Source organism: Phoxinus phoxinus (genome assembly GCF_949152265.1).
Source record: "Phoxinus phoxinus genome assembly, chromosome: 6".
Classification (NCBI taxonomy): domain Eukaryota; kingdom Metazoa; phylum Chordata; class Actinopteri; order Cypriniformes; family Leuciscidae; genus Phoxinus; species Phoxinus phoxinus.
This window is the reverse complement of record NC_136881.1, coordinates 42,164,619-42,183,279: the sequence shown is the minus strand read 5'-3', so window position 1 is coordinate 42,183,279 and position 18,661 is coordinate 42,164,619. Positions and strand designations below refer to the sequence as shown.

Sequence of the window (18,661 nt, the reverse complement as noted above, 5' to 3'; positions counted from 1 at the left end):
CATATTAGATGTAAACACAAACTTTTATTTTGGATGCGATTAATCGCGATTAATCTTTTGACAGCCCTATTTTCAACATGTTCAAACATCCAGAATTATAGCCACGTTAATAACGTTCATAAGAAACCAAACCGTTTGTAAATCCGTCAAGATTTCAGCGAGATAAGAGTATTTGTGTTCGTGCCGATCACTCACCTTACATCAGGAACCACAGAGCCCGCCAGAAAGCTTGCCTGTGACAAGATGGCCGCCGGTGATGACGTTAGAGATGTAAGACATCTAGCCTTTATTATGTATATCTATGAGTAATGCCACAGACATCAGACAGGGCTTAGATTAAACCAGGACTTTGTGTTAGTATAATTAGGGCATTTAAAGAGTTTTTACAAATTTACCTTACAAAAAACATTACAGGTTGTGTATATTGAGACAAAATAATGGCACTGAAGATATGTCAGTAGAAGCTGTTTTCAGTTTAGACAATTCTGACTTGGACAATACTTTAGTCTGGGACTACTTAAGCCCTGTCCGGGAAACCGCCCCCACATGTTTAACTGAAGCAAAAAGCCCTCCTAGTATTATAAAGGCCCTTTCACACTGACGCACAAATAATTTGCGCAATGGTTTTATGTTTTGATCAGCTGTGTAATGAGTGCTTCCACACCGAACGCGAATGTGCTGCGGCGAAAAAAAAAAAAATATATATATATATATATTTTTTTTTTTATCTTTTATTTATTTCTCTTTTCTTTAAGATTGGGTGCACCAAAAAACCTTCTTTTCGCTCTTTTAAAGAAAATGAAAAGCTGGTCTTCACTGTATGATGATGATGAAGTGTCCATGTTTTCTCAGCTGTCGGCGCAAAAGCTCTGAACGTCACAAATGTGCATCGCGGCTGATGTGAATGGTTGATGTGAATGGTGTGAATGGTTGATGTGAATGATGTGAATGGTTTTTAACTTTTTCGTTTCGCTTTTTTGTTACGCGTCCGGTGTGAAAGGGCCTCAATGATAAAGCTATTCTCTAGTAAAAAGATTCTCAATAGCAGTTGTTTTTAAGATCCTCCAAAACTCTGTGGCATTTATACATTGTTTGCAATGATTTATCAAAATATGCAGCTACTTTTGATGGTCATGAATGGAGAAGTATTATCTTTGACAGCAGATTATTGTAGGCAAGGCAAGTTTATTTATATAGCACATTTCATATACAGTGGTAATTCAAAGTGCTTTACATAGAATAAATTAAAATAATTACATAAATAATAAAATAAATAAGAATAATTAAAACAGTTTGGAAAATAAAATACAGTGCAAACAGTCGGACGAACAGTGGCACAGTGCTCATTCAGTAAATGCAAAGCTACACAGTGGTAATTCAAAGTGCTTTACATAGAAGAAATTAAAATAATCAAAAGAAATAAGAATAAATGGAGAAGTATTATCTTTGGCAGCAGATTATTGTAGTTACAACATCAGCCAGCAGGAGTGAACAGATGAAACTAACCAGACAAATCTGAACTGAACATCCATATACACATTAATAACTACATACAATATAATAATAATAATAATAATAATAATAATAATAATAATGAAACAAAATGCTTACTTGCAATTCAGAATAGCAGTTTAATGTGTCCATTACACAAAATAATATAAACAGCACATAAAGATTCAGCTTTAAAAAATGTAATATATTTACCTTATTTCTACTTCAGCTGTAAACATATCAGGATCAAATATAACACTGCTACAGGACTGATAATTACAGTTAAAAAGACCAAATAATCAAGTCATGATGCATCTGGTCTTTCTGAATTATGAATAGAAAAGACAAAACGAGTGAGGACCTCATCCATTATGAGAAGGATGAAGATTTCTTGCGATTCTTAATATGCTTATTAATGTATATTATATTATAGGCTTATTACTTGACATGAAGTAATTTGTGTTGAGGTGTTGGTTGAGGAAACACAGCTGTAAACCACTGTAGTTTCTGTGTCCTCGTCCTCCGGATTACAGTGACGTTCAGTGTCTTTGACCTGTAATCACAGGAAACTTCAGTTAATGAGTTAGTTAAAGTGTCTCTATTATGCTTGTTTGAATATTCCTCTCATGCAGTGTGTGTTAGAGCTGTCTGTGAATGTGAACGGTCTGCAAACTTCTGAACGATAAATCAAGAAAGTCTCCCAAAAAAAAAAGAATAGACTCTGAAGCACCGAGACGAGTCGTCAGTGATTCCTGTCTCACTTTGACCTGCATACGTAATGCAGTAACACATTTGCATAATGCCTTCCTATGGTTTTCATTGGCTACCCGCAAACAACGTCTACTTTGATCCGCCCAAAAACACTGCAGCTGCTTCGTGTTGTTGTGTACATGTCGAAAAGACGCTGTTTTCTGTTCAAAATGACCACAGCGATACAACAGCAGAACCTTTAATGAGTGCTTCTCAAATCTCTGAGAGGTCTACATGGGATTCGTAAAACACTTGTTCTTAAAAGATGGGTCAGTGTCCAGTTTATTTGGACCAACTTGCTCACAACCTGTAAGTATGAATAATTATTGATGTATATATTTTCTCCCGGGTTTTCAAAATTCGTATTTTTTGGTTTTATATTGTGTTGGTCTCCGGCTAACTGGCTAAATCATGTTATTTCTGTTTTACTGAAATACTTCTGCTAATCAGCTGTGGGCCACTATTACCTAAAACTGTGTCTATTGATGCCGATTGCCTGTCGTTCTTATTACTTTGAGAAAAAATGTTGAGCAAGATTTGTTTTACCAACGTTTATGTTCACGTTAGTGCTCGGCTAATGTATGCACTGTTATTGATTCAGTTCCTGCATGTTCACCACAATAAAGTAGAAATATACACATCGGTTTGTTGATGGACATATTGTTAATGCTGATGGTGAGGAATTACAGTTGCAACATCTTATAATGCAGAGTAGACCAATCAAAACAGACTGTGCCATCTGACCAATCAGAGCAGAGTAGACCAATCACAACAGGGCTGCGATCAAACCCCGACAAAATGTTGCACAGCATTTTTTAAACAGAAACGGTGATGCGTTGAACACACTGTTCTGATGACGCAAGAGTTGCAACTATGGCAGCTGAGAAAGCCATTCTTTGTGTTCTTTGTGAAGAATTTTCGGAGCCTGATGAAGTCGGTATAAATATGTGTTTAATACTACAAAATATGCCCGATGTTACAGTTACTGCACTTGCCGCACAAAACAAAAGAGAACATTTCCAATCGAGTGACGGGATTTGTGGAAACTGTGGTTCCTAATTATTACAACATTTGCCTCGCATTTTAGGATGAAAAGACTTCTACCATGTCTTCTAATATCCTCAGTTGCGTATACCGAGCTGCATCAAACACATTTGTAAATTACTTTCCTTGAACCGATTGTGCAAGTTTGTACCGCGTGCTTTATATACATGTTGCTGCTGATTGGACTGCAGTTCTGACACACCCACCAAACAAGAGATACGGATCTCAAACCCCGTTGCACACCGGTGCACGCCGTTTCCAGGAAACATGACGTTCAACCCGGAAACCCTAGCAAAACGCTGCGCACCGTTTTGAACTTGAACGTGCCCCAGATTGGGCCATCTGACCAATCAGAGCAGAGTAGACCAAACACAACAGACTGGACCATCTGACCAATCAGAGCAGAGTAGACCAATCACAACAGACTGGACCATCTGACCAATCAGAGCAGAGTAGACCAATCACAACAGACTGGGCCATCTGACCAATCAGAGCAGAGTAGACCAAACACAACAGACTAAGCCATCTAACCAATCAGAGCAGAGTAGACCAATCACAACATACTGGGCCATCTGACCAATCAGAGCAGACTAGACCAATCACAACAGACTGGGCCATCTGACCAATCAGAGCAGAGTAGACCAATCACAACAGACTGGGCCATCTGACCAATCAGAGCAGAGTAGACCAATCACAACAGACTGGGCCATCTGACCAATCAGAGCAGACTAGACCAATCACAACAGACTGGGCCATCTGACCAATCAGAGCAGAGTAGACCAATCACAACAGACTGGGTCATCTGACCAATCAGAGCAGAGTAGACCAATCACAACAGACTGGGCCATCTGACCAATCAGAGCAGAGTAGACCAATCACAACAGACTGGGTCATCTGACCAATCAGAGCAGAGTAGACCAATCACAACAGACTGGGTCATCTGACCAATCAGAGCAGAGTAGCTCAAGGAAAGGAGGGGTTTAGAGAAATTGATTAATCCGATGAGTCGTTTGAGAATCATTGAAAATGTTTGTGATTTTGATTAAACTTTTTTAAGAACTTTTCACTACCCATCCTTCACGATTTCCTGGCACGACGAGGACACCAGACCCCCTTTTGTTTTAACACTTTATTTCCCCCATTTTTGGACATTTTATATTTATTTATTTTAATAAATGCCTCTCGACTCCGAGGCCTGACACCACTTCCACTGTGTCTGTCGTTTGCTCCTCCCGCCACAGAGTATATAGAGTGCCTCAGAATGGAAAATGTGGAAAATAGTGGAAATAAACATATTCCTTTGTGTCTCAAGAAAAATCTTGAGAATATAAAGCAACTGATTCCCTCCACACTGACCTCTGATGGACAACATGAGAAATGAACCAATATTACACTTTAATAGATCTTTATTTCATCATTGAGACCACAGAAACAAAATAGATAATGGCAAAGTGATGCAGTCTAACGTTACCCTGCTGAAGACTTCATAATGACTGATACAACTGACTGTGCATTTATGAAAGACACACTGACCTGGATTGTGACCTTTCCATTCCTTTAGGTGTGTATTTGTGTTTTAGATAAAAAGCTCTTGGTGTAAATCTATTACATGTACAGCATCTTAACACATCTTACAACACAATTCAAATTCATTAAATACTAATCTAATTGTCAAATCTACACTGTTCCTGCCAAGCGGTTGAAGTTTATCTGGTTAGCAAGAACCTTTTAACCCCTGCTGGTAGAAGTCATATTACCACATTAACCCCTGCTGGTAGATGTCATATTAACCCCATTAACCCCTGCTGGTAGATGTCATATTACCCCATTAACCCCTGCAGGTAGATGTCATATTAACCCATTAACCCCTGCTGGTAGATCTCATATTACCCCATTAACCCCTGCTGGTAGATCTCATATTAACCCATTAACCCCTGCTGGTAGATCTCATATTACCCCATTAACCCCTGCTGGTAGATGTCATATTAACCCCATTAACCCCTGCTGGTAGATGTCATATTACCCCATTAACCCCTGCTGGTAGATGTCATATTAACCCATTAACCCCTGCTGGTAGATGTCATATTAACCCATTAACCCCTGCTGGTAGAAGTCATATTACCCCATTAACCCCTGCTGGTAGATGTCATATTAACTCCATTAACCGCTGCTGGTAGATGTCATATTACCCCATTAACCCCAGCTGGTAGATGTCATATTAACCCATTAACCCCTGCTTGTAGATGTCATATTAACTCAATTAACCCCTGCTGGTAGATGTTATATTTACCCCATTAACCCCTGCTGGTAGATCTCATATTAACCCCATTAACCCCTGCTAATAGATGTCATATTAACCCATTAACCCCTGCTGGTAAATGGCATATTAACCCATTAACCCCTGCTGGTAGATCTCATATTAACCCCATTAACCCCTGCTGGTAGCTGTCACATTAGCCCCATTAACCCCTGCTAATAGATGTCATATTAACCCATTAACCCCTGCTAATAGATGTCATATTAACCCATTAACCCCTGCTGGTAGATGTCATATTAACCCCTGCTTGTAGATGTCATATTAACCCCATTAACCCCTGCTAGTAGATGTCATATTAACCCCATTAACCCCTGCTGGTAGATCTCATATTAACCCATTAACCCCTGCTGGTGGATGTCATATTAACCCCATTAACCCCTGCTAGTAGATGTCATATTAACCCCATTAACCCCTGCTGGTAGATCTCATATTAACCCATTAACCCCTGCTGGTAGATCTCATATTAACCCCATTAACCCCTGCTGGTAGATGTCATATTAACCCCTGCTGGTAGATGTCATATTAACCCCTGCTGGTAGATGTCATATTAACCCATTAACCCCTGCTGGTAGATCTCATATTAACCCCATTAACCCCTGCTGGTAGCTGTCACATTAGCCCCATTAACCCCTGCTAATAGATGTCATATTAACCCATTAACCCCTGCTAATAGATGTCATATTGACCCATTAACCCCTGCTGGTAGATGTCATATTAACCCCTGCTTGTAGATGTCATATTAACCCCATTAACCCCTGCTAGTAGATGTCATATTAACCCCATTAACCCCTGCTGGTAGATCTCATATTAACCCATTAACCCCTGCTGGTAGATCTCATATTAACCCCATTAACCCCTGCTGGTAGATCTCATATTAACCCCATTAACCCCTGCTGGTAGATGTCATATTAACCCACTAACCCCTGCTGGTAGATGTCATATTAACCCATTAACCCCTGCTGGTAGATGTCATATTAACCCATTAACCCCTGCTGGTAGATGTCATATTAACCCATTAACCCCTGCTGGTAGATGTCATATTAACCCCATTAACCCCTGAGACGTGACGATCTGTGTGATTTATGAAATGTACATATTCTAGCTATTAAAATGTACCTTTTTATTAGCTTTAACTGTAGATGAGATGTACACACAATTCACACATTTGTTTTAATTTTTTTTTCTTTTAGCGGTTTATCTTGTTAGTAAGACGACTGTGAACTTTATTTATACATTATACACTTTATAAACTGTTTTGTACAGAAAAGTGTGTCAAAATATTTTATAATTAAAGCAATGTAGATTTTACCAAACTTTTTAATTTATGGTTGATCACTGAATATATCGGACCCTCGTTTGTTGAGATGTTTTGTGGATGTGTTGCTGTTACGTAGATCAGTTCTGTCCCGCTGTCCTGTGTTGCTTCAGGAGACTTTATATTGGCATAAATATCACCGGCTGTATCTGTCACCTGATTGGTCGAGTGGGTGTGACTGAGGTTTAAACCAGGCTGCTGATTGGTTACTGTGGCATAAACAGTTGAGACTTCTGTACAGTTGTTGAGGTGTGATGCAGGAGTCTGATTGGATGAAGATGCAGGCGACTGATTGGATGAAGATGTTACCGTGGTGACGTCTGTGAATGGAATCTCCTCATTCATGCGGTCAGTCTGAAAAATAACACATACATCAATAATTTAATAGTTTACATAGATTGAACACTATATTGATCAATAAACAATCATTTAACATGTATGTCTGATCTTCTACAGGTAAAGATTTGAACACTCACCTCTGTATTGTGCTGCACATTCTGCTGAAATAAAGCTGCATGGAGCATGAATAGAGAGAAAAAGACAAATAAATTTGAACACTAAAAACAGGACTTTATAACTACAACCAAACTGTTACCTGTCCCAGATTTCCTCTTCCTCTTCTTCAGGATGATGAAGAATCCAGAACACAGAGTCAGAACCAGCAGAACCGAACCCAGACCGCCAGCAACAGAAGCCAGATCTGAACAACACATAGAATATTGCAATAGTGTATATTATATTGTGAAACTGAAATGAAACTGCAATGGTAAACCTCAACTCTTCAGAAGGAAACGCTTCTGTCTGTGGTCGATGTCAAAGCAAGTTAACCACACGAGTACGTGACTCTACAAATGTTCAAACCAATTTCCTTTCTCCAAAATGAGCTTCTATCTGATCAGAGAGTTGCATTATGGGTAGTGTAGTTTGTGTGCTTACAAGTGTGTGTCTGATAGAGTTCAACTGTAGTATTTCCTGTTGTTGTTCTTGTTGTTTCAGTTTCTGTGTGACGAGTCGCTGACAGAGAGAAACACAGTGACTGTGAATGCGCCGCTCAGTGAGAACATGAACACATATAAACTCTAAAGCTCTACATTCAAACACAAACCATTCTCATCACAGGAATATGAACAGAAGATGTATATTATTTTATTCATAACACTGATTACTCTCAACTGAAAACATTTTAATGTTCATTCTAAAGATTAATAACCGGGAGCAAACATCTGAGGATTTCAAACTCTTTAAGACATTTAATCTCAAAGGAATCATCTAACATATATGAATTCAAGTACATTTAGAAGCACTATATTCAAGAAATAAGTCATAAAGAGTGACGGACAGAAGAACTGACCTGACTGTGGACTCAGTTCTGTTGTACTGAAAGATGACGGTGTTTTGATGGTTGAAACCTCAGTGGTGTTTTTATCTGAAGGGTCACAGGAAAGATCAACTTAAACAATGACATTTAATTAAATTAAAAATGCATACAATCTTACATTTAATCTCTGTTTTAATCACGGTTTCTTGTTGTGCCAAATAAATGCAGCAAAATAGAGACCCTAAGGTTGAGGATCAAAATGCAGTGTTTATTTTAAGGGTTATCCACAATCGTAATCCAAATCCAGGCAAGGGTCAGACACAAACAAACAATAACAGATAAGGGCTGAGGCAAAGAGAGAAATGTGAGGAAACAGGCAGAGAAGACACGGGAGAAACAGGACACACACACACACACACACACACACACACTCAGAAATGCAGTAAGACCCATACAAGACTTCACAGAGACTAACAGAATGAACCAGGCTTTTATAGTGTGAGCTAAACAGGATAATGAGACACAGCACTCCAGCTGGTGACCGTAACACACAGCCACTGTAGGCGTATTGCTGTATTTTACACTCAACACACTGAAGTATAAGCGGACAATCAACCCAATGCAACAATATGAGTCAGCTTACAACACCTAATAGTTGTCCCAGAAAAGTTTTGTAAACTGCAATAAAATCAAGTATCTCTGTTACTGAGCTCGAGCTCTTCTCAGATGATCTAAAACACAGTGGATATGTGTGTGTGGGCAGATGAGTCCATGTGTCAGCTTGTTTTTGGAAAAAACTGACATTGAGTTCCCGAAGACGAAAAGGACCAACCAGACTTTCATGTGTGTAGGTACCACTGATGTGGAGGCGTATATTGAGATTGTACAGACATTTACTGCCATCAAGATCACATCTAAGCAAGACGATGCCTCATTCTGCTCAAGCTGAACAGTGGATGTGCTCGACTGAACGTTTGGCCCATCATGGAAAGGAGAATCAGACAACGATGAACACACACTGTAGATCAGCAGAGTGGGAAACATGTAGCCTAGAAATCTAGACGCACCCTAGCTTTTTAACCATAAAACATAACTTTGTCCCAAAGTTTTTTGGAGTGTGTTACAGCCATCAAAATCAACATGTTTATATTTAAAAAATACAATTAAGTTGGTCAGTAAAAACTTTGGTGTTTTTTTTTTTGTCAGTTAAATAAAGTTAATACGGAATTAACAAATCACAGATTCTTGATTTAATCGTATTTTGCAACATGATCACTCTTTTCTGCATTTGGGGTTGTAAAAGATTAATGACTTGATCTCTCACTCTCAGTTTGTTTCCATGCAGTTCATTTCTGCTATTAATAAATATAATCACTTACTCTCTTTAACCAGCAACATAATCTCTGAATAAACTTCAGTAAAAAAGAAATCAGAAGTGAACGTCCTCTCCACAGCACACCAGTATAGTCCTTCATCCTCTGTTCTCAGATCAGTGATGGTGACGGTGAAAACTCTGGCCGTCGTGTCGTCAGTCAGAGAGAATCTCTCGTCTTTAGCTGGAGATCCTGATTTAACCATGATGATTTTATTTAACAATGAACACTCGCCTTTACAAAAATACTTTGAATTTGATTCATATCCAGAATCATATGAGCATCTGATGTCAACTCTCTCTCCTCTGTATCCAGTAATTGTCTGTGAATCTCCAACAACAACAGCTGAAAACACAGATATCATTATATAGAGCTGTTAGTGTGAGCAAGAGACATAAGCAGGCCAGAATAATAACTTACAGATATCATCATATGAGTCTGATGATCATGTGATAAAGAGGAAACACAAGAGAAGATGTCAAACTGTGTGTAAAAGAGCTGAGAGTCTCAAACTCACCTGTACAGATGCTGGAAAAGAGCAGCAGGACGTCCAACATGATGAAGTTTCACAAGCGTTTCGCTTCAATAAAAGAGCAAACTCTGTGTGACAAACGTTACTGTCGTTCTCTTCCGCACTGAGAGAACAATGTGCGTCAGCAACTGATATATATATATTTCCTTCCCCTTCTGTCTGTCTAAACCACATCCAGCTCTACAGGACATCATGATTCACTTTATTAAATATATGAGCAGTGTTTTACTCTGTGAGGAAGGGGCGATCACTTCATTATAAGAGCAGAGGAGTATCTGGTTTACACAGTGTGTCTGTTTACACCCGGTCACATAAATGGGATTTCACAAAGCGGATATAAATCCGATCTTCAATTCCCGAGTTAAATGCAGATTTCGAAATCAAAGACTGCAAGAGGAAACTGCACTGGTGACATCATCTCGTTTCTTTACTTTTAATGAAGATGATTGTGTGTTAAGCGTCTGCGACTTACTTTCTCTACTTTGCGATAGTTTGTGATAGTTTGTGATAGTTTGCCCATTGACTTGATAAATAGATGTTCATCTGCAGTGATGCGTGTTGTAGTAGCGTCGTCATATCTGGCTATAACATGACATGTAGTCTAGTACACACTCTCACACGCTTATTTTTTAGCATTGTTGGGAGGAGTAAAATTGTGGTTTCAACAACCAGATGCAGCTACACATGTCCAGTTTCGTCAGGAATGTGGCCCAGATCTCCTCCTGAAGTGGTTTGGCTTTTAGCAGTGTTCATCGCCATAGTAACTCTCGCTCCACGGCTAACCTGGGGCACGTTCAAGTTCAAAACGGTGCACAACGTTTTGCTAGGGTTTCCGGGTTGAACGTCATGTTTCCTGGAAACGCCGTGCACCGGTGTGCAACCGGGTTTGAGATGTGTTTTCTCTTGTTTGGTGGGTGTGTCAGAACTGCAGTCCAATCAGCAGCAACATGCATATAAAGCACGCGGTATTAAAGTGAACTCGCACAATGGGTTCAAGGAAAGTAATTTACAAATGTGTTCGATGCAGCTCGGTATACGCAACAACTGAGGATATTAGAAGACATGTTTGTCTTTTCATCCTAAAATGCGAGGAAAATGTTGTAATAATTAGGAACCACAGTTTCCACAAATCCCTTCACTCGATTGGGATGTTCTCTTTTGTTTTGTGCGGCAAGTGCAGTAACTGTAACATCGGGCATATTTTGTAGTATTAAACACATATTTATACCGACTTCATCAGGCTCCGAAAATTCTTCACAAAGAACATAAAGAATGGCCTTCTCAGCTGCCATAGTTGCAACTCTTGAGTCATCAGAACAGTGTGTTCAACGCATCACCATTTCTGTTTAAAACACGTTGTGCAACGTTTTGTTGGGGCTGAACGCAGCCCTGGTCTTTTCACAATCGGATATAGCCAATATCCAATCACAGAACACATATGAAGGCAGGTGTAAACAGCTCTAGTGTGTAAAATACACATGTTTTACAATAATGTTTTACACATTATTCCAGTGAACGTCATAGGGCATATTCAATAGAAATTATGAGATCAAACTAAAATATGGTGGTAATATTTTTGTTGACCCTGTTGTGTGTTAAATTAAGGTTTATTCTTGTCAAATACACTGAATAAATGGCATTGTTTTAAACTCATGATTATTCTGTTGTATTTTAGAAAACAGTACAACGTTTTAAAATGTTCACGCGGAGGGGGGCGCCCTCAGAGGCCTGAGCATTGCGTCAAGGCCTCTTAGCCGAAGCCTTCCTAGCCTGAATAACAGTCCTCAGATCTGTTTTTCCGGTTTGGAAGGCTTCGGCTGAGGGTGTTGTTTCTGGCTCCAAGCCTTTCGAGGGTGATCACGAGAAGCAACACTCTCCCTCTGCCACAGCAGGTGTGAAGAGCTGGCGGCGGTCTCATGGGACTGCTCCTCGGCAGCAGACCCACGAGACCTGGAACGACGGCGGGGGATTGGCTCTTTAAATGCGGCTGACTGTCGTTTCGCCTCCTGAAACCTATCGACGACATTATTGACTCCGTCGCCGAAAAGGCCAGAAGGTGAAATCGGGACATCAAGGAGACAAGTCCTGTCCTTGTCCCAGATGCCCGACAGATTCAGCCACAGGTGTCTCTCCGTGGCTACCAGTGCTGCCATGGAGCGGCCGATGGCAGGGGTCGTCTCCTTGGTAGCATCGACACATCTCCCGAACATCGTCGAATGTGACCTCCCCGCTGTCGTCCACCTCTTTGAGGAGGTCGGCCTGGTATGCCTGCAACAGCTCCATTAGTCCAGGCGTTTTAAGCCAAAATGGGGGTCAACCGTGAACAAATTGCAACAGAATCAAACTCAACTGATTTTGAATCCTCCATATGTCCTGAGTAAGGAAAAAAAAAGCCCAGAATAATCCCATTAGGGGAAAGTTCCGAAAAACCCCCAAATATATCCTATTCATACGCCTATTCATTATTTTTCTCACATGAATAGGGTAAAAAAATGAACCTTTAGATATCACCATCAAAATTACCGAGTTGATTATTTATATTAAGACAAACCACAAAATGTATTACAAGTTTTTTGAAATTGTTAATATACATTAGAGCATGTAACAAGATCAAGATTGTAAAATGGACCCTTGTGAAAAAAAAGTGCACTTTAGTGTACTTTTATAAAGTGTACTTATTACAAAAATAATATACTTTAAAAGTATACACTTAAGTGTGAATTAAATGCAATCTTTTGGGCGCACTTAATGCACATTAAGTATAATTAATTTCAAATTTATTACATATTAAGTTGAAATAAAATGCAATAAGTTGCCATTAAGAGTGATTTTTTGGAACAACTTAAGTGGGACTTTAATACAACTTTATATCTACTTTCATTACTGCTTCTAATGTCTTTAAAATATACTTTAAGTGCACTACACAATTTACTGACACGCAATTAATGTGAACTAAAATATACTTTAATGTCAGTTAAAAATACACTTAAGTGTGAATTAAATGTATTGTTTTGGGCGCACTCAATGCACATTAAGCGTAATTAATTTCAAATGTATCACATATTAAGTTGAAATAAAATGCAATAAGTTGCCATTAAGAGTGATTTTTTGGAACAACTTAAGTGGGACTTTAATACAACTTTATATCTACTTTCATTACTGCTTCTAATGTCTTTAAAATATACTTTAAGTGCACTACACAATATACTGACACGCAATTAATGTGAACTAAAATATACTTTAATGTCAGTTAAAAATACACTTAAGTGTGAATTAAATGTATTGTTTTGGGCGCACTCAATGCACATTAAGTATAATTAATTTCAAATGTATCACATATTAAGTTGAAATAAAATGCAATAAGTTGCCATTAAGAGTGATTTTTTGGAACAACTTAAGTGGGACTTTAATACAACTTTATATCTACTTTCATTACTGCTTCTAGTGTCTTTAAAATATACTTTAAGTGCACTACACAATATACTGACACGAAATTAATGTGAACTAAAATATACTTTAATGTAATATACATGTACATCGTTCGTTATATAATTAAATACATTTATAATTAAAAACAATTATAATAAAGTTGTCATTTAGTACATTTCAAATTTTAATAAAAAAAAAAATCTCTTAACCTAGTTACAATCAAAAGAAACACTATACATAAACACAAACAGTTACAACACTTTAACTCCTTTAGAAAGAGTCTGGAGGACAATGAAGCTTATATGCACAATCATTTTCTTCCTCAAATACAAAGGTACCTAAACATCACAGAAAACATTATGCATTTTTACATTTTCAGAAAACATTCTGTATGATATATAAAATTGTTTTGTTGTAATTTACTGGTACTACTACTTTTGGGGTAATTTGGAATTTGGTCCCCATAAAAAAAAAAAAATACACATACACACACACGCACGCACGCACGCACACACCTAATATTAACAAAGATGAATAAATACAGTAAATAAATTGTTCATTGTTAGTTCATTTTTGCTAATGTATAAACTAATGTTAGCAAATGAGACTTAATATTAAAGTAAAAATATTAAAGCTCTTAAAACCTTTACTAGCACCAACAGGACCAAATGGTTTCTTCTAAAATCTTACTCAATTACAGTGAATGTAAGTTTGTCTAAAAACAAAAAACAAAACAAAATCTGAAGAACTCCAACGGCATAAAAACAAGAAAACCAAAATCGTTTGTCACCAAATGTTTTGAAGTTGTTGGAAAGTGCTGTTTATGTCTATGTCCCAGAAGCTCTCCAGAGTATATGTGAATGGAAATGTTCCAGAGAAGCAGGAAAGTCAGAAAAAATACCTTGAAGAAAGAAAACAAAAACAGAAGGAAAACAATTGTTTATAAAAACAGATCCAGTCCATTATTATATTTGACTCAATTGAATGAAAGTGATAGATATACAGTTGCGCTTTAAAGTTTATATACACCTTGCAGTATCTGCAAAATGTTAATAATTATAGTAATAAGAGGGATAACAAAAAATTGTGTTCTCTTTTTATTTAGTACTGCCCTGATGAAGCAGTTTATTCATTCCCCAATCAAATGTCAATACATTTTCGTCATAGTTGTCGTCATTTAAAACTGGTTTTTATTTAGTTATCGTCTCGTTTTCGTCTGTGAAAAAATGTCGGTGACGAAAATAATGATACAAATTATTTGTCATTAGTAACATTGCAAGATTGCTGTGGATGAACACCAGTTGTTTGAAACAGCTTTGGCCGCTACAATGAACAAGAGTTAGACTTATCTAAAAGAGGAACCGAAGACGGTGCTCGAAACGTTCCTTTGTAAGAAGGATGTTTTTACTGTTTTGCCGGCAAGAGTCTAATCTACCAGTTAACTCCGCTGGTAGCTAGGCGTATGGGGCTTAGTTGTGATTGGTCGTACTAGTATTATCCAATTGCGTGCAGTGAGATTTTCAAATACATGCTTGGTGCCGCCCCTCGAGTTGGGTGATTTATATTACTCAATGCCAGACCCTTAAAGGGTTAGTTCACCCAAAAATGAAAATAATGTCATTAATGACTCACCCTCATGTCGTTCTAAGCCCGTAAGACCTCCGTTCATCTTCGGAACACAGTTTAAGATATTTTAGATTTAGTCCGAGAGATTTCTGTCCGTCCATTGAAGCTGTATATACAGTATACTGTCCGTGTCCATAAAGGTAATAAAAACATCATCAAAGTAGTCCATGTGACATCAGTGGGTTAGTTAGAAGTTTTTGAAGCATCGAAAATACTTTTTGGTCCAAAAATAACACAAAATAAGACTTTATTCCGCATTGTATTCTCTCCCGGGTCTGTTGTCAATCTGCGTTCAGGACTCCGCAGTGACGCTGTTGACGTAAGACGCTGATGACGTGTTATCTGGTGCGCCCGAGCTTCGTTTACAGTCTGAGGGAGACGCACGCTATATTCAAGCTATTCTACATTGTTTGCGTGGATATCATTTTTTTAATGGTGCGTAAATGTGCATGTCGCGGATGAGACACTTTTACAGCGTGCGTTTCCCTCAGTCTATAAATGAAGTGCGGGCGCACCAGATAACACGTCATCAGCATCTTACGCCATCAGCGTAACTGTGAAGGATTGACAACAGACCCGGGAGAGAATACAATGCTGAATAAAGTCTTATTTTGTGTTATTTTTGGACCAAAAAGTATTTTCGATGCTTCAAAAACTTCTAACTAACCCACTGATATCACATGGACTACTTTGATGATCTTTTTATTAACTTTATGGACACGGACAGTATACTGTATATACAGCTTCAATGGAGGGACAGAAATCTCTCGGACTAAATCTAAAATATCTTAAACTATGTTCCGAAGATGAACGGAGGTCTTACGGGCTTAGAACGACATGAGGGTGAGTCATTAATGACTTTATTTTCATTTTTGGGTGAACTAACCCTTTAATCTTTCGGATTTGGGTCTGGATTTCCAGGCTAGCAGTTCCTGGATGTTAAAGTTGAATTTACTGTCCAATTCGAACCACTGAATTTGCGAAGCGGAAACATTTTTTTGACCGAAAATCACCTGTTAAATATTATAGGTTGTATTTTTAAACCATCTGAATATTTTTGAAGTAAAATATTAAAGGTGAATATGGATTATTGGATTTTTAATAATGAAAATGGGTTTGAAATGTTTTTAATCGAAATATTCACAGCTTAAATTTCAACCCAATGCAAGCCCTAAAAATACAATGCATTAAAATGCAAGCATAGTTAATGCAATGCATTTTTTTTTTTTTTCAAGTAGTGCAATTCAACAGGCTTTTTTGTTTCAAAAACATTTGCCATTATTTTACTTCCATACCCAAGACCCATGCAAACGTTTCCTCATCTTGGCTTGTAAGTTTCAGCTTACCGCGCAAATCTTCATGAAGGATGTTCCTGTATTTACTGGTACCACGGTTGACACAGCAATTCTGCGGCCCTCTTCCTTTGGTTTGATACCTGTAAAATATATGATGATTATAGGGGCATCTGTAAATGCACAGGTGGGAATTTATTACTTACAAATGGAGAAGATTTAAAGTACTTAAAAGCTATAGGGATAGTAAGTGACTTGATAGCAGTGTTTCAGCTTGATCAGGGTGTGCTGTCTGTGCAACAATTCATGACAAATTATGTAACGTTAACATCACCTCATCAATAAAGGCCTGTGATTCCACACCGCTTGCACTGTATCTCCAATCACAAATGAACTGATCCTGCAAAATGAACGTGTAACTCCAGATAAGCACAAAAAAATAACATATTCCAAAACAAATAGTAACTGAACAACTCACTCTTCAAATGCAAAAATAAAAAAATAATGCTACATTACAAGCATTATTTCTAGAGTGATATATTAAATATTTATGGTGGTTATAACATTGATTATATGTATTAAATGTATATAAATGTCTTCGAGTGTTACAATATTGGATCTGTATTTAGCAAATTTGTCATTTAGTAATGTTTAAATGATTTAAAAAGTCGGTTTAATTAAATTATATATTTTTTCAGCAGCCAAATTCGTCGAACACACCCACACGCGAACAACATATTATGATGTAAGAAATTATTAGAATGCAATCATAGATAAATTATTGAAAACCTGATTAAGTTAATTCACCTCCCGAGTCTATTGCGTCTGTCTGCGATGAAAATAATGTAATGTGTTACACTCTTAATCGCAATAACAACTGCCATGTTACGGTGAAAATTTTAAAATAAAGAAAGCATCAAGATATACTTACTTGACTCATTATTGCAGTATAACGTCTCATCTGTAATCAAACGTGGCGTTCTCTTCCTGATTGCGCAGCTTCCGTTTCCTTTCCTCACGAATCGCGATTACAGAAACATAACAGTGCATTTTTCAAACTCTAGTGAAGTAGTGCGTCATCGTGACGTAGAATTTCTGGCGCATGCGCATTAAATAAAGTTAATATATTTCATGCATGGTTATATTTCAGCTTTTTCATTTCTGTTCAAACTCATTGTGTTGTTAGACTCTGTAAGTTCACAAAACTTGATTCATTCACCTAACTAAAAGTCAATCATTTTATAGTGTAGTGTAGTCTAATTTAAATTAAATGTATTTTAACTGAATTTAAATGCAATTTAATTTTGTTTAGATTTGTTTAACTTTGCGCACAACTAAATGTGTTTAATTTACTTAGATCAACATAATGATATTAAAAGTATTCTCTACACAGATGTAAAGTACAATACATTAATATTACATTAAGAACTCCTCTCATAAATTACATTTTATTGTCAAATATTATGTAGAAAACTGACACTTTTAATTGAGTTCATAGAGCAGAAGCTGGTGATAAAAATGTCAACAATAAGTTGTACTGGAGTATACTGTATAAACAAATGTATTGCAGTTTAGAGGAAAAATACATTTCAAGTGCATTAATGCACACAGTATATATTATAGACTAAACACATTTAAAATACATCAACAAAATAATTTTGGACAACACACTTGAGTTGAAATTAAAAACAATTATTTTCCATATTTTCCATTAAAATTATTATTTTATTTAGTATATTAGTCAATACATCAAAATAACTGTTTAAGTAAAACTTAATTAGACATTATAACAAAGTGCATTTGTAAAAAGTGCACTTAAGTGTGTTTATAAATATTGTGATGAAAGTGTACTTACTTTATGTTAAACTTATTTAGACATTATAACAAAGTGCATTTGTAAAAAGTGCACTTAAGTGTGTTTATAAATATTGTGATGAAAGTATACTTACTTTAAGTTAAACTTAATTAGACATTATTACAAAGTGCATTTGTAAAAAGTGCACTTAAGTGTGTTAAGAAATATTGTGATGAAAGTGTACTTGCTTTAAGTTAAACTTAATTAGACATTATTACAAAGTGCATTTGTAAAAAGTGCACTTAAGTGTGTTAAGAAATATTGTGATGAAAGTGTACTTGCTTTAAGTTACACTTAATTAGACATTATTACAAAGTGC

General features: G+C 37.2%; 2 protein-coding genes and 1 long non-coding RNA gene across 5 annotated transcripts in view; all 3 read right to left on the bottom strand.

Moving 5' to 3' along the window:
• The window catches only part of LOC306999707 (uncharacterized protein), a 55,834-nt gene that overhangs the window by 21,206 nt on the left and 15,967 nt on the right, over nt 1-18,661 (bottom strand). The window lies entirely within an intron of this gene.
• On the bottom strand, nt 1,576-10,360 carry LOC306999705 (uncharacterized protein). 3 transcript variants are annotated; one of them, XM_079614595.1, is made up of 8 exons: nt 10,126-10,360; nt 9,615-9,953; nt 8,269-8,343; nt 7,854-7,931; nt 7,513-7,617; nt 7,394-7,428; nt 7,227-7,271; nt 1,576-2,044 (listed from the first exon to the last, which is right to left on the bottom strand). In XM_079614595.1, exons 1-8 carry the CDS (start codon nt 10,163-10,165, stop codon nt 1,919-1,921), a joined length of 843 nt encoding a protein of 280 aa, XP_079470721.1. In that variant the 5' UTR covers nt 10,166-10,360; the 3' UTR covers nt 1,576-1,918. The 3 variants fall into 3 exon arrangements, with proteins under 3 accessions (XP_079470721.1, XP_079470719.1, XP_079470720.1); XM_079614593.1 differs by lacking the exon at nt 1,576-2,044 and having other exon boundaries at nt 6,700-7,271; XM_079614594.1 differs by lacking the exon at nt 1,576-2,044 and having other exon boundaries at nt 6,700-7,250.
• On the bottom strand, nt 13,363-17,565 carry LOC307000854. Its single transcript, XR_013798098.1, has 4 exons — nt 17,419-17,565; nt 16,822-16,887; nt 16,542-16,630; nt 13,363-14,470 (listed from the first exon to the last, which is right to left on the bottom strand). It is a non-coding gene; the product is annotated as an uncharacterized lncRNA (long non-coding RNA).

What these genes read in the sequence shown, in the direction of transcription:
- LOC306999705 (XM_079614593.1), bottom strand. Translation starts at nt 10,165, where the DNA reads ATGTTGGACGTCCTGCTGCTCTTTTCCAGCATCTGTACAG. An exon ending in ACTCTATCAGACACACACTT is followed by an intron (nt 7,618 to 7,853) that starts GTAAGCACACAA and finishes TGTGTTGTTCAG; the next exon opens with ATCTGGCTTCTGTTGCTGGC. An exon ending in GAAGAGGAAATCTGGGACAG is followed by an intron (nt 7,429 to 7,512) that starts GTAACAGTTTGG and finishes TGCTCCATGCAG; the next exon opens with CTTTATTTCAGCAGAATGTG.